Here is a 14,870-nt window from a genome sequence, read left to right on the forward strand (position 1 = left end):
AAACACAAGGGAAAGCGACGCTGCCTTGGGCCAGAAAAGACATCAGTTCTTGTTTGATATACGGAAAAGTGAATGACAATTATAGCACTCTACTGAATAGTGAGATAACAGGGGAATTTGCGCAGGCACCTTTTTGCTGTTGTTTGATGCGTCTTGGGCATCCTAGGTCCTTGATAATTCTTTCGTATCCTTACAAAACACTCGAAACCACCTCCATCCGTCTAATCCTTCCTTCCATCTTTCCCTCTCTTGCCATCTGCTCTCTCTTCTCATCTTTCTCTCTCTTCTCTTTCCTTCTCTCTTTCTCTCTCCCTCTCTCTCTTCACACACCCCAACCCATTCCCTTGCTTCTGTCTCTCTGTATGCATCTGTGTCTCGGACTATTTGCTCCATTTTATCCCTTTCTCTCTCTCTTATTCTTCTTTCCCTACCTGTAAGTCATCTCATCAATAGAGTTTCTCCTTCATGCCTCAATGCTCTCCCCCCCCTTCCTGTCTCCCTCCCCTCCCTTTCTCTTACATCTCTCTCTCTCTCTCTCTCTCTCTCTTTCTCTCTCTCTCTTTCTCTCTCGCATTCGTGCCTTTGTGAGCCGGTGTCCGTTGGGGTCACATAATCACTGGGGGAAGATATCGCTAGCGCGGGAGTGCATGCCTGTGTGCCTGGGTCTGTGGCGCTATCGTGTATACCAGTATTTTACATGCGCGAATGTACCTCTGGTTTTTACTACTCGTTCTTTCGAACGTCTAATATCCAGAATGCTGTGGCCTTGGTGCTCCTTGCTTGTCTGGCTCGTGTCTTTCACAGCTTATCATCGATCTCGATATCTCTCTGATACGACCGCGCGTACACATGCACATGCGCATACACATAATACAACAAAACGTTTAAAGAGCATTCATGCAAATGGATGCATACATAACTCTTTCATACCTATGTCTGTTCTGAGTCCTATCATATTGATCCTGTCATCATGGACACTGCACACCATGTATAAAGCACCATTGCATCGTGCCCTGTTATCAAAGTGCGCGCGTATGTCGAACATGGCTGCTGTAGGGGTTGATGTTGTTATGTTTAATTGTCCGGCCCGCCTGTCTCTGACTTGCCATATCCGAGGCTATCGTCTGCTTCTCAGCGCTCAATAGCACCTCCCTCCTCACCGTCCCCAAACAATCGCATGAACATTAACGTGAACACAAAAAAGTGCATGATGGTCAGAGAAGACTTGACTGCTGGAGCCAATTGAGTCCCTGTGGTACAAGATGGACTAAATTGTCGAGTGGCTGTTTGCTCCTCTGCACAAACGAGGCGATGATGGCCTTACTATTCTGAAGCATTCTACCCTTGATGTTTCAGGGTGTTTGATACCTCGTAAAACGTGTATGATGTACCCCGTCTTCATTTCAAGGTCTGACACAATCTCAGCACTGATCCGCCATACCTTTCTTCTCCATTCCTCAATTCAACAGGCGCATCGAATATTGGCTGGATCTCAGTTGAGGAGGTAAAGGTGAGCAAGCTTCCTAATTCAGGGCATGAGGGCAGGGCGAATGTACGAGAACAATAGTTGGAATTCAGCCGGGACTAGTGGATAGCGCCTAGTACCTAGTACGAGACAATATCATCATCGCCCGAGGTTATTGTGGCCCAGCGTAATGGATCTAACGTGACTAGGGCGGACAGATCAAGTTCTTGCTGGGGCCAGGAACTGGAGGCCGATCTGAAATGAATTCGTGGAAAGCATTGTTTGTTCGCTTCAAATAGCAATTGGATGAATCCACCTACCATTCACGAGCAAATTTTCCTATCTTTGCGTACGCACATGCTGCATGGCCTCCAAAAAAAAAAAAAAAAAAAAAAAAAAAAATTACCAGGTGGCCATAAAGATAGGAGGGATGGGGCTCGTAGTCGGATCGGGCCTGAAGTAAAAAAAAAAAGAAAGAAAAAGCCAATTGACATCTTTGACCCTCTCTCTTTATCCTCGCCTCGCCTTCTTTTTCTCTCCATCCTGCTGCAAACTTCAGTCAATCCTTCACAAGCAGATACGAGACGAGCGCACCTTTTTTACATAAATATTTTTATTTTGGTTCACTGTGCCACAAAACCGCACGAGGAAAGAACACTACGTCTCTTCAATGGCCAACCCCTCCGCACATTTTCAATCCGACCCTTCACTGATGACTGCAGGCCAGAACTCCACTTATGGTGGCTACGGATCCTTATATGGTGCCATGAACCATAGCATGAATTTTCACACTGCTGCCTATCCCAGTCCATACGGTGCTCCCGGTCCTGCGACTCCGCCTGTCCTGCCGCCACTCCAATCCACCAACAGCAATCACAGCAACCCCTACAGCAACGGCAGCGGCGGGCACGATGGACCCTCCTCATCTTCTTCCTCTGGTTTCCAGTTCTCATACCAGAACGAAGTCGGGTCTATGACCCCTTCCAGCTCCGCAGGTGGCGGTAGCGGCGGTGGAGGGATGCACTCCTCAAACCCAATGGATGCAGCGTCGTCTTCTTCGCAGTCGTCCGTGGACCCATCGAGGAGGGGTATGGATGATACGGACGCCATGCGGAGAACTCCTTCAGCGTCAGCGCAGCTTCCACATCCACAACAGATTTTGGACGACGCATTAAAAAAGGGTCAGCAGCAGCAACAGCCGCAGTATCAGCATCACCCGCATTCGCCGCATCCTCAGCAGAGCCAGGCGCAACAGCAACATCAACTTCAGAAACAACAACAACAACAACAACAACAACAACAACAGCAACAGCAACAACAGCAACATCAACAACTTCAGCGCCAGGTTCACTCTTCGCAACTGCACTCTGCCCAGACACCGTACCAGTACAATTCATCCTCACAGATACAGCAGCAGCAACAACCACAGCAGCAGCTTCATCCAAGTCAGAGTCCATTACCACACATGATGCACGCTCATCCTAACAACCTGTATTCGACAGATGCTCGTCACGATACGCGTTTATCACACCAGCAGCAGCAGCAACAGCCAACACAACAGCAACAACAGCGCTACATAGATTCTTCTATGCACCACGTCATGCACAAAAGTGGATCTAGATCCGGCGATCTAGGATGGTCCGGCTCACAGAATATGATGTTGCAAGGCTCCGTTACACCCAATACTAATGGTAGCGGCAGTGGCAGCGGGAATGGAAGTAGTGGGGGAGGGCCGATTCGTCACAGCGTAGGCGCTCAACAGAGCCGCGCAGCTGCCAACAAGCGTAGTCGTGACTTCGGAATAATGGACCCATCCGGAGTACCAGGACCTACAACAGCAACCAACGGACTGGGTGGGATGAGCGCAGCCTCAGCTACGGCCGCCTCAACCATGGGTATGAGCCCTATGGGTGGAATGGCAGGTCTGCCCGGGATGAGTGCTATGGCTCATGACCGCCTAGGCTGGGGCGGGATGGTTGGTGCTGGGTATGGCGCTCCAGAGCACCACCACGGATTGCAACAACAGTCTCATCATCAGCAGATGCAACATTTACAGCAGCAGCAGCAGCAGCAGCAGCAGCGTATGGCACCCCACGGCGCACGGATCAGTGGCGGACACATGGCCGGAGATGCAGGAGGACCCATGGGTGGGATGGCTGGTATGCCCGGAATGGGTGGCATGGGAGGACTAGGGGGTCTGGGAGGCCTGAGCGGGATGGGAGGAATGGGTAGCATTAACAACCTCCACGGTGTGAACATGGGTTCATTATCAAAAAAGAAGATGAAAAAGGTCCCTATGCCCATGATCAAGGATAAGAACTGTCCGAAACGTCCAAGGAATTCGTACATCTTTTTCACGCTCATGAAGAGGTAAAAAGGCGTGTCTTTTTCTTTTTTGTTGTTACTATTTTTAAAAACGTGCCTTATCGCGAGCGTCTTTTTTAAACTAACGACGCACAACGCGAATGACAACTAGGGATGATATTAAAAAAAAGCACCCAGAATTCAAGCCGACCGAAATCACAAAGATGCTGGGGGAAGAGTGGCAAAAGCTGTCCGAGTCCGAAAAAGAGTCCTATGGATCCATGGCTGAGAACGACAAGAAGAGATACCAGTCTGAAATGGAGGCATACGACGCCTCTAATACCGGCGGCCCAACGCCCAGTGGGGCCGGAGGAGGTGGCACTGGATCAGGGCTGATAGATAGTATGGGCTGGCGGATGTGAACCACCCTGCCTTTGAAGAGTATACATAAAAAAAAAAAAAAGCCGGCAACGTAAGGTTATTTCGTGCATCTATGCGTTTACTTTAATCCATAGCTGTTCTTTATTTCGAATGGTGTGCAAACAAGCTAAAGGCCATGGAATGGATTGGAACATGCTGTTCATTCTGTGAAAAAAATAATCAAAACTGAAAACAAGGGAATTGGTATCCGTGGTCAGCAAGTCCATAAAAAATATCCAAAGAAAAAAAGACAAAGGAAAAACGAAGTGAACGTGAGAAAGAAACAGAGGCTACTAATAGGCAGAGGGATGATGGCTATTCCCTCGTAAAAGCTTTCACATACTAGCCATCACATACTCTGCCTGTCGTCGCAAAAAATCCTGCGTCCCCTTTCTCAGTCCCCTGCAACTCCATCAATTTGTTAGGCCTTGGCCACAAAGTGTCCGAAGACCAAATCGCATCCTTCAAACTCATACAGGATACGGTCCGTACGGGTGAAACCTGCGACGCGGCCCATTGCCTTGACCATGCGGCGCTGGCGGCGTTCCATCTGGCGGTCCGTCTCCATTTGACCATCCTCAGTCATATGGGACGAAAATAGGGTCACGCTCATGGTACCAGGCTGGAAGATCTCGACCACCTTCGAAATCAACTCTGTCAAAGTCTCAGGACCAGTGTAGGTCGCCTTGCTGACCACATCTTCAGTTGCATCGCCATCCTCGCTAGCCGACGCCGCAGATACAGGAGTGCTACTGCCAGAGACCTTGCTGCTCTTCTTGCTGCGGAGACCCACGGGAATGTTAGTCTCGAACGATGCGTAGGAGCAGACGGGCTCGGGGGTCACATGGATCGTGTAATAGTTGCCGTCCTGGAGAGCGTTGGCGGAATAACCACAGGGTGTGAACAGGAAAGAGTCCAGTTGCGCCTGAGGGAAGAGTCCAGCCAAACCAGTCTCCTGATCCACACGGACACCACCAACGGTGCCCGGAACATCGTCCGGTCTCTGATAAAAACGCTTCATCGCCTCAGGGTTCAAGTTGGTCATAAGAATCTCGACCGTCTGATCGTGAGAGGGATACAAATAGCTAGCGCTACTGGCAGATGTGGCAATCGAAATCGACGAAGACGACGACGCCACAGACGATGCAGAGGACGATCCAGGCGATGCCAAGGGGGAGTCCTGTCCGAAATCAGATACGCCCTTATCAGTCACAATGCTCAAAAGATGAGGAACCTTCTCGTCGTGGCCACCGACGATGACCACATCGCCATTCTCGTTGCTGGGGTTGATGGTGTTGTCCAGAGAGCTGACACTGCTACGTCGAGAGGTAATGTGCGAGAGGCAATCGTCCTGAGGTGCAGTCAGATACAGACACCAGTGGTCTCCATTAACCTTGCCGACAGTGTACGCGGCGCCGTGATCTATATAAAAAAAAAAAAAAAAAAAAAGTTCGTCAGCAAAACAACGATAATATCTAAAAGATTGGTTATAATCATAAACAGTCCAAACGACTTACCAAAGTGGCGATCCAAGAAGGCCACCTCGTCCTTCCAGTCGCGATGAACATGCAACTGACGCTCGGGGAACATAAAGGTCTTGCGGGAATAGAAGACACGCCAGACCTTTTCGAGTCCACAGTAGTTCTGTGCAATCTCCAGGATCTTGGGCAGGGCCATCAACAGCGTGGTTGTACCGCAGGTTTTGAGGATCAGCTTGTGAGGGTAGACAAAGAACGAGGACTCGCTTAAGAGGAACGCGTCCATGCAGTCGTTCTGGATCGAGTTCAACACCTGACATTTGACAATGGCTAACATCTCGTCCCAGACGGGCTTGGGCACGATACGAAGACCATATCGGTCGGATCCGCCAAAGGAATCGTCGGTCTCGGTCGATTGGAGCTCGGTGGGGGTGGTTCGAATGCCCTGCAGGAGGTACGGAGCAGGGCCGAACCAGATCTCGAGTAGCTTCTCGGGACCCTCGAACGAACCGGCTTCCTGCGTATCGTTGGTAGTGTCCAAGAATGCGTCGTTCTCGAATCCAGCTTCGTTGTTGTGAAGGTGCGCGGAAGCGGCGGAGACTACTTGAATGAGGCTGTGGGTGGCATCATTGGTGGTAGAAGCACAATCTGAGTCGGCGGTAGCAGAGTTGGTTGGAATAATAGAGGCGTTAAGATGTTGAAGGGCGGCGGACTTGAGTTCGTCGGTGGTGGTGGTGGCGACGGCCGGGGCCGAGGATGGGACAGGGACAGGAACAGTCATTCACGTGGGGGTCTTTCGGGTGTGTAAGAAAACGTATTAGGGTGGTTTTCTCAGAGGATGCACGAACACGAAGGGCGCTGGGGGCTGCGTTTCTGACGAAATGATGGGCAGGTTGTTTTGGGATGTGAAGTCCTATCGATAGGAAGAACACAAGATGATGATAGGCGTAAGCATGCTGCAGCCACACCTGCATGGGGGACCAGGCCAAGCATGTTAAATGTGTCGTGTATCAATGGAGCGCATAGAAAAGCAAACGCGTAAAAACACGCGTAGGTGGAATAGCGGCAATTGCCCTGTGGACATTACGGGGTAAACGAAAACAAGGGAAAGGAACAGGCACGCGATAGGAGGGAGGGTCAGGAAAAAAAATAGATACACAGTGACCCCAATTGCCTGCAAGACTCAACAGATCGACCCCCCCTTCCTCTCTCCTCCCTGGGCCAAAAGAGCCCTTCCCTTAGCCAATTAACATATGAATGCGGATATGTCCTTTTTATGTATTCCCCTTTCTTTCTTCCCCCACACACACATCTTGAACATCGTTGCGGTCCACTCTTACCTGTTTAACCGACTTGACAAGCCAAAAGCAATTGAAGAAGCGTGGGGGGAACTGGTATTTGTTTGGCTCTGTGAAGAGAGCTTGCGAGGTAGTGTTCTTTTTAGATGTTCAAGAAAAAAAGCGCTGATTTTTTTTGTTTTTTTAAGTGAAAAAAGAGATCAATGGAAGAGTAAGATGGGAGTAGCGATGCTATCGGCAGCAGGGGATGGGAACGAAAGGCAACTGGGGGGTGAACTGAACGGAGGCGCAAGAGTTGAGGTCGGGACCTGGACGCATAGCAAGGGGGGACCGCTGGATGATCAAAAACGGAATTTTGACTGAGTAAGAGCGAAAGGGTGGAGAAAGTGACAAAGAAAAAAAAAAAGGGCTAAGGGTGGATTTGAAGAGGGAGAAAAAGGGACGCTGGTTAGAATACTGTAGTTGCTGCTGATGTTCTTGAATGACCTGGGATCCACTCGATCGCACACTTCACTTACAAACTGGCAATATTTTTCTTTCTTTCTTTCTTATGGTTGTCTAGTAAGAGTCAGCTGTTGAAGAAGACAGAGCGAAATGGCTTCTTCGGAGGGAAAAAGGTGTTTGTATTTGAGCTTGTGAGTGGATGTGGGGGGTGTGGGAGGAGCTGGTGGAGATGAACGAATCGAGTTGAGGAGAGGAAGGAAAGGAGGAGAGGAGCAGAAAGAAGGGCAAAGAACCCACTTCTATTTATTGCAACCCAGGATGCGGGACTAGCCCAGCCATGCTAAAATTTTTTGTTTACTTCATCTGTCTGCCCGAAACAGTCAAGAACAAAGAGATAAGGAGAGAGACCAAATCGTCCACACGACAACGAAGCGAGAAGTGAGCCTCTATCCTTGTCTCCTTCCCCGTGCGGAACATCTAACTTCAAGCACGCTAAAGAAAGCGATCTACACTCAGTTTTATAGTCTAACCATATCAATTGGACTTGATCCACCGGTCGATGCGGTTTGGGAGGGTAACCAGGTCAACCTCTTGGGGTTTTCTGCCAATCCGGTTATTTTGAACTGTCTCACTGTTTCCTGATCTTTCACTCCATGCAACGCCAGGACGAGGCCACCGTGCGTTTGACCTATGCAAAAAAAAAAAAAAAAAAAAAAAAAAAAAAAAAAAAGGAAGGAAGGAAGGAAGGAAGGCAAATTGCTTATAGTTAACTCACTAGACACAGTAGACAAAAACTCCTTCATCCGTCAGCCAGGCTGCCGTGTATGTGTTGGAGTGCTGTTGGACTATGATCCAATGGCACCATGTTCATCCAGGCGGCGCAGAGACAACAGAGTACTTTCGATGTACGTATATGAACTTCTGTGTATAGCTGTATAGATCGTGTGAGTGAAAGAGCAGAAAAGAGCGAGGAACTGAACGGGGGACCATCAGTTTGTGCCACCATCAAAAGAAAAGTGGGCAGGGGTCGTCATCTTCCTTTTGTAGCCGAAGCAATTGAAGGGCGCAAACACAGTTCAAAACTCCGTACCAACAGGTGAGCAAGTCGGGACGCAGTGCCCTTCAAGAACACAAGAACACCCCCGTTCCTCTACACCTTCAGGCGCAGTTCAACAATCCCTTGTACAGCTCCCGGCTCTCGATCTCTGCGCCTTCGTCTTGACTACACCCAGGGCATAGTTGTGTAAACATTGACGATCCCTGCAATTGCTCCGATCGCGACTAAAATGTCGCTGGCAGCTGCACATCCTGAGAGTTTATCTTGGCGTCAGTCGGCGATCAGTAGACCTCAAATCGCTGGCTTCCTGACGAGTCATGCTGGCGCCACTCCTCGATCAATACCACCGAGCTCCTTTGCTCGCACAATCGACACCACACCTGTGACATACCGTCCCGGAAGAGTATATCAGATTTAGTATCGAACTCAATTACTCCAGACTAGGCTTAGTGAGGCCTCGGTACTTTGGAGTGGCAAGTTTTCTTTCGTAAATGAGCTTGATCCTAGTCAGCACAGCCAATGGTTGGCTGTAAGACCTATTTCGGTTTGCTTGTGCTGTTTCAGTTATCGCTCCTCATATCGCGGTCTTGACTACAGCACTGGATTCAGTTCGGAAGCGAGATGCAGGCTAAAACGAAAAAAAGGGCGTTAACATCCTGTATTGTACGGGCGATTTCTATCATCCATGGCAAGCGCAGCTGTAGATGAGCCGATGTCCGTCAGCAACAAAGGCATTAACTGCAAGCACTTGACCTGCTCAGCAAGCTGCTTCACATTGCATAGTTAGCCTTACCAGGACCTGATCGGGCACCTGTGGTCCTCTGTTCTGTGAGTCCTTCAGCAGCTCCCTGAGTTGACCAAATCCGAGGAAACGTACACCAACCTTGGCAGACGACTAGGCAAAAGCTCTTGTAGATGGCGGTGACACCATGGTTCCACACCGTCGTCTGCGGTGTACATTGCCTTGACTCATTTCTGGAAATGGCATGTGGAGTGACGTGCAGCAGCACAGCCACATTGTACTGTAATTCAAGAGCTCGCAAATGTCCTGATTTTCATTCCCTTCCGCTGAGGATGCCAGCTGCTCTGCCTTTCTTACTCTGCATTTAATGTCAATCCCTCTATCCTTGAAAGTCACTGAAGTGAGCCTTATTCACACGTTCTGATAAACGATATAGAGTGCTCCCTTTTCCCATAGAAAAGTGCATTACACATGCTGCGCTGAAATTAAAAACAGTAACGGCAAAACAAAGCAAAGGACACTTACATGGCGCCCTTGTGTGTTCATGCTGTGCTACTGCTCTCCTGCTGCAGCTATACCTCGACGGCCCCTGCAACAGCACTACAGCCAGCATGTACATGATACATTCTTTTTCTGCTCATGCGTCACAAATCAGCATCATCATACTAGTTGTTGCAACCCCTGCCGATTCCTCAACGTATCAGTAATCTACCTTTGCGTATAACATGATGGAAGACGATGGGCGGCGCAATGGATCTACTCAAACAAAATCAATATCCCACTCAAAGAACCGGGGAAGCAGCTCGTTTCTATATGATAAAATGCAGAATAATGACTGGGCTTTTTTATTATGTTTTCTAAAATGCTTCTCTTCTCATGATGACATGATCTCATCGGGGTCTTGTGGATCCATGCCCATGTCCAAATCCAGTTCCGCGGCTCCAAACGAGGGCTCAGTCCATCGACCCTCAAGCATCTCGTTGTACCGCTGAGAGAAAGCATCCTTATCGGCGACAGCCTTGCCTGCTCTCCACAGAACCTTGTTGGCCTCCTCAATTTGTCCAGTCTCGTTCAAGTACTTTAGGAAGGACAGGTATGTGTCTATAACAAAGTGTGGATTCATCAGCTAACAGAACATCCGTCTTACAGTCTTTAGTGGCATGAACGACTCCAAGAACTCCCAATGTTTTACCTTCGTTCTTCTCGTCGGCATGAATGGCCTTTTCGTAAAGCATTGCGATTGCCTTTTTCGAAGCCACTTCGTCCACAGAGTTCTTCTTCTCCAGGTGGACGCACGTCATGAAGAAGGTCAGCTCTGGTAGACTTTTCTTCATCAATGACTGATATACACGACGTACTCCTGTAATGCCTTCGGTCTCATTTATCCAGTCCAGGAACCATGCACCAACACCCTGTTTGATATGTCCAATTTCTGCTCTCTCCTCTGTAACATCGGGTAGTAATGCTGTCGTAGTGTGGATCGCTTCCAAGAAGGCCTCCTCAACCTGCTCCTGGGTCATGTCGCCCTCACGGTATGCGGTTCGAATGAATGAGATATACTCGCGCCATATATCAAAGCTCTCCGAGTGAGTTTTTAGAGCATGAGCAAAAATTACTGGAAGACTTGTCATTTGCTCCGATTGGGACAGCGATCGCAAAAGCCGAATCTGCTGCAGAACGAGGGTCCTGGAATCGGGGTACTGTGGGACCGCTTTGTCCAGGATAGCAAGAACATTCTTGGAGGTGGTCTCGACAGACAGTGTTGATGTCGAAAGGATCCAGTTGATTTGAAGCAGATACAGTCTTTCTGAGTGGATCTTCTTCTTGTTAGCGGAAGAAATGATCCTGTCAATCATTTTCGAGAAATACAGTTTCTATAGGGAATCGAAGCCGAATGTCATGTACATTATATTAGTTCCAGAGTCAGTGTAGACATTCTCATAGCAGCATGGTCGCCATTTCCTATCCACTTACCAAGTTTTCTTCCTGAGTCCTATGATACTCAGCTTCCATGTTCTCAACAAAAAGCTCCCACGTCTTGGTACCTCCATTCTCGCAAATCTGCCAAAATTCTTTGACTGTCTCGGCAACACCTTTGGCGTAGCCCTCCTCATCGACCTTGTAGGCGTCAATGGCACGTCTGGCCACAAGGGCGCGAGCCTCTGGTAAGTTCTTGAAGTCCTGCTCAATGGAGTCATAGATGTACTGGATTGAGTTTTCCTTCAAAGGTTTGGGTTTGATAAACGAATTGGCAATATCCAGGAATCCCTTGCGGAAGGGGAACGAGTCAGGAATCTCTTTAACAGCATTCCTGTAAACAACCATGGCGACCTCTCCACGAAGCACAGGATTCGCCTCAGCCCTGTACGTCTCCGCCTTCTCTTCCGTCAAGGGCTCCAGTGCCTTCTCCTTTTTGCCATTTTTAGATTTCTGTTTCTTATTCGAAGTCGATTTTCCATCTCCACTCTCATCCTCCGCGTCCTTGATAAATGCCTCGAACTCTTCTCCAGTGACGCTTGGCAGCTTGATCATGTTGTCTGTGTCAACCTCCTTGTTCTCCAATAAACTCTTCTCGATTTCCTCCGGCGATGCGTCGATTCCGAGCACCTCGCGACGTGCAAGGATCTTTGCGATATACACGAGCTCCAGGCGAAAATACTCATGCCAAAGGGTCTCTGTAGTGGCGTTGAGGCGGAGCGCACGCTGCAGTAAGACTAATAAAGTAAAGATAGGTGTGAGACGCTCGTATTTTCAGTTACATTACATTCAAACAACAACGTGCCAATGTAGAAGTGGGCAAGGTTACCTCTGGCGGCAACAATGTTTGCGTTTTCTTCCCATTCCCACGCAGCAGCCAAAATCCACATCTTTTCATTCATAGGATGAAGTTGGATCGCCTGTGCAAAGATTTTGCCAAGAGTCCTGCTTGCCCCTGTCTTCTTTGCGTAATTTATGTACTGAAGCCAGATCGAGATGTCACCCTTGAACTTAGTGAGACAGCGTTTGTAGATAAAGTAGATGCGACGAGGTCCAGCATAGTCCGAGATCGACTGCTTGGTATTCGAGACCATCCTGGCACGCCGCTTCTTTCGCAATGCCTCCAGGTTCATCTCGTATTCAATATAACGAAGAAAGTCGGCCTTCTTGGAAATTCTGCGCTTGAGTGCGTATTCGAACTTTTCGCGCTTCTTAAGGATAGATTTAATCTCTTTCTAGATGGTTATAGGATCAGAATCCTTTTGTTAACGTTCTATATGCTGGCGCAATGTGCTCTTCTACTTAGTACGAGGAATATAGATACTTCAGTAACAAACCTTGGAAAAGATACCCTTCTGCTCGAGATCCCTCATTTCGGGGATCATCTCCTCCATGTAGAATTGCACCGTGTCAGCCATGATGAGTATAACCCTCTTAGGAGTGCAGGTGGCGGGAAGTGTGTATGTGTGTTCGCAAGCGGGAGTAAGCTGAGGAGTGAGGCAGCTGGAGCACTTCTAATTCAACTCTGGCAAAAAAAAAAGACAAAACAAAAACATAAGTGACTGGTGGTAACACGTGATTATTTGTTTCCTTGGAACAAATTTTCGGTGCCTGATGAAAATATGTGGGTATATATACTCTGCGCAACTTGGCGATCCCCTTTCCTTCTTCATCATCACTTCCGGCATCACAACCCTCACTGCATCTTCCTTAGAATCCCCTCTCCTCTCTACAATCATCACCTTCAAAAAGCGCCTGGCTTCCCCATACTCACATATACAAAATACGCTCGCATCTCCCTAGTACACATATCCACATCCTTTAATAACAATGGTTAAGGAAACCAAGTTCTACGAGGCCCTCGAGGTCGATCCCAGCTGCTCTGACTCTGAGCTCAAGAAGGCCTACCGCAAGTTGGCCTTGAAGTACCATCCTGACAAGGTAACTGCCCTTGCGATTCACTCATCAGCTCTCTAATGACTAAGAAGCACTTGGCAAGAATGTGAGGCCCCAAGACCTTGCCCCCCTTGAGAGATGCTTCGCCATCAGATTGCCACCAGTTAAACAAACTGTGCACCCCTCAATAACACCAGCCTTCACTTTTAGTGTATAAGCGACTAACATATCATTTTGTCATTTGTTAGACTGGAGGCGCTACTTCTGAAAAGTTCCAAGAGATCAGCCACGCATATGATATCCTTTCCGACTCCCAGAAGCGTACGATCTACGATCAATATGGCGAGGCTGGACTTTCCGGCGAGGGTGGTCCTGGAATGGGCGGTGGCCTTTCTCCCGAGGATTTGTTCTCTCACTTCTTTGGAGGTGGCGGCGGTGGACGTGGTGGTCGCCCTTCGGGTCCCCGCCGTGGCAAGGATGTTGCACACGGACTGAAGGTCTCTCTGGAGGATCTCTATAAGGGCAAGACTACCAAGCTTGCTCTCCAGAAGAACGTCATCTGTGAACACTGCGATGGTAAGGGAGGCAAGGAGGGTGCTGTCAAGACTTGCACAACTTGCCATGGCCAGGGTTACCGTGTTATGTTAAGACAGATGGGCCCTATGATGCAGCAGATCCAGCAGCCTTGCGGCGACTGCCGTGGTGAGGGTGAAATCATTAACCCCAAAGACAAATGCAAGTTCTGCAATGCTCGCAAGGTCTTACAGGTCCGCAAGGTCCTCGAGGTCCACATCGATCGAGGCATGAAGGACGGCAGAAAGATTGTCTTTAATGGCGAGGGTGACCAGGCGCCAGGCACTGTCCCCGGCGATGTAGTTATTGTTCTGGAGCAGCGTGAGCACGATCGCTTCAAGCGCAGCGGAGACGACCTGTTCTACGATGCCAAGATCGACCTCGTTACTGCCCTTGCTGGTGGAAAGATCCAGATCCCTCATCTTGACGACCGTGTCCTCGTCGTCGAGATCCTTCCTGGCGAAGTCATCAAGCCTGGTAAGTGATTTGAGAGCCATGCAGTGCATAGCCCAATAAGGGCTCGAGATTTTTCTAGGAGATTCCAAAGTGACAGAATTTGATGCCTAATCCATTCACCCTTAATTTTGTGACAAATTAGGTGAGTTGAAGGCTGTGATGAACCAGGGCATGCCCACGGAAAGACACCACGACTTTGGCAATCTCTATATCCAGTTTGAGATCGAGTTCCCTGCCTCCAACTGGACCGAGCTTACAAAGATCGAGCAGCTCCGATCTATCCTCCCTCCAGCTACTCCACTTCCTACCATTCCTAAGGGAGCACATATTGAAGAGGTCAGCTTGACCGAGATGGATCCTCGCCAGAAGGCGAGAGCCGAGCAAGGTCATATGGGAGGCGATGACGACGAGGAGGGTGGCCATCCCGGCGTGCAGTGCGCACAGCAGTAAATACAAATCCACAGCCGCAATCCAGATGCATTTTGCAATTGTAGAGAGTCGTTATCTATCTATCTTCTTTACAGTCATATCATGTTTCGTTTCCTCTTTGTTTTCTCTCTCTTTTTCTCTCCCATTAAAGTATTTTTTTAATCACTAGCTTGTTTTGAAAAGTCTTCGCTTCATTTGTCTCGCAGATTTCATCTCCTGTTTTAGAGGCGCATAGCTTATCATGAGCTTAGGTTACTGCAACACGGTTCAACGTATGCATAAGGTTGAGACGAATATCGACTTGCTTGATGGCCAGTTGGTATTGAACGTT

General features: G+C 48.8%; 5 protein-coding genes across 5 annotated transcripts; 3 read left to right on the plus strand and 2 right to left on the minus strand.

Moving 5' to 3' along the window:
• Positions 1–195: 195 nt before the first annotated feature.
• Positions 196–1,834, plus strand: BC939DRAFT_468211 (uncharacterized protein). The gene is made up of 2 exons (XM_051557886.1): positions 196–433; positions 1,426–1,834. Exons 1-2 carry the CDS (start codon positions 363–365, stop codon positions 1,565–1,567), a joined length of 213 nt encoding a protein of 70 aa, XP_051406761.1. The 5' UTR covers positions 196–362; the 3' UTR covers positions 1,568–1,834.
• A 1,688-nt stretch (positions 1,835–3,522) lies between these two features.
• On the plus strand, positions 3,523–4,258 carry BC939DRAFT_468228 (high mobility group box domain-containing protein). The gene is made up of 2 exons (XM_051557887.1): positions 3,523–3,835; positions 3,942–4,258. Exons 1-2 carry the CDS (start codon positions 3,549–3,551, stop codon positions 4,189–4,191), a joined length of 537 nt encoding a protein of 178 aa, XP_051406762.1. The 5' UTR covers positions 3,523–3,548; the 3' UTR covers positions 4,192–4,258.
• Positions 4,259–4,610: 352 nt separating this feature from the next.
• On the minus strand, positions 4,611–6,448 carry BC939DRAFT_508074 (S-adenosylmethionine decarboxylase; the record flags this gene model as incomplete). Its single annotated transcript, XM_051560960.1, has 2 exons — positions 4,611–5,611; positions 5,707–6,448. 2 exons carry the CDS (start codon positions 6,446–6,448, stop codon positions 4,611–4,613), a joined length of 1,743 nt encoding a protein of 580 aa, XP_051406763.1.
• A 3,581-nt stretch (positions 6,449–10,029) lies between these two features.
• Positions 10,030–12,809, minus strand: BC939DRAFT_468231 (U3 small nucleolar RNA-associated protein 6-domain-containing protein). Its single transcript, XM_051557888.1, has 5 exons — positions 12,523–12,809; positions 12,015–12,420; positions 11,183–11,922; positions 10,401–11,082; positions 10,030–10,309 (listed from the first exon to the last, which is right to left on the minus strand). Exons 1-5 carry the CDS (start codon positions 12,601–12,603, stop codon positions 10,083–10,085), a joined length of 2,136 nt encoding a protein of 711 aa, XP_051406764.1. The 5' UTR covers positions 12,604–12,809; the 3' UTR covers positions 10,030–10,082.
• Positions 12,810–12,840: 31 nt separating this feature from the next.
• On the plus strand, positions 12,841–14,707 carry BC939DRAFT_468236 (uncharacterized protein). The gene is made up of 3 exons (XM_051557889.1): positions 12,841–13,126; positions 13,330–14,131; positions 14,253–14,707. Exons 1-3 carry the CDS (start codon positions 13,016–13,018, stop codon positions 14,558–14,560), a joined length of 1,221 nt encoding a protein of 406 aa, XP_051406765.1. The 5' UTR covers positions 12,841–13,015; the 3' UTR covers positions 14,561–14,707.
• The last annotated feature ends 163 nt before the right edge of the window (positions 14,708–14,870 follow it).

This window comes from Gamsiella multidivaricata, assembly GCF_025024155.1.
Source record: "Gamsiella multidivaricata strain RSA 2152 chromosome Unknown BC939scaffold_116, whole genome shotgun sequence".
Lineage (NCBI taxonomy): Eukaryota > Fungi > Mortierellomycota > Mortierellomycetes > Mortierellales > Mortierellaceae > Gamsiella > Gamsiella multidivaricata.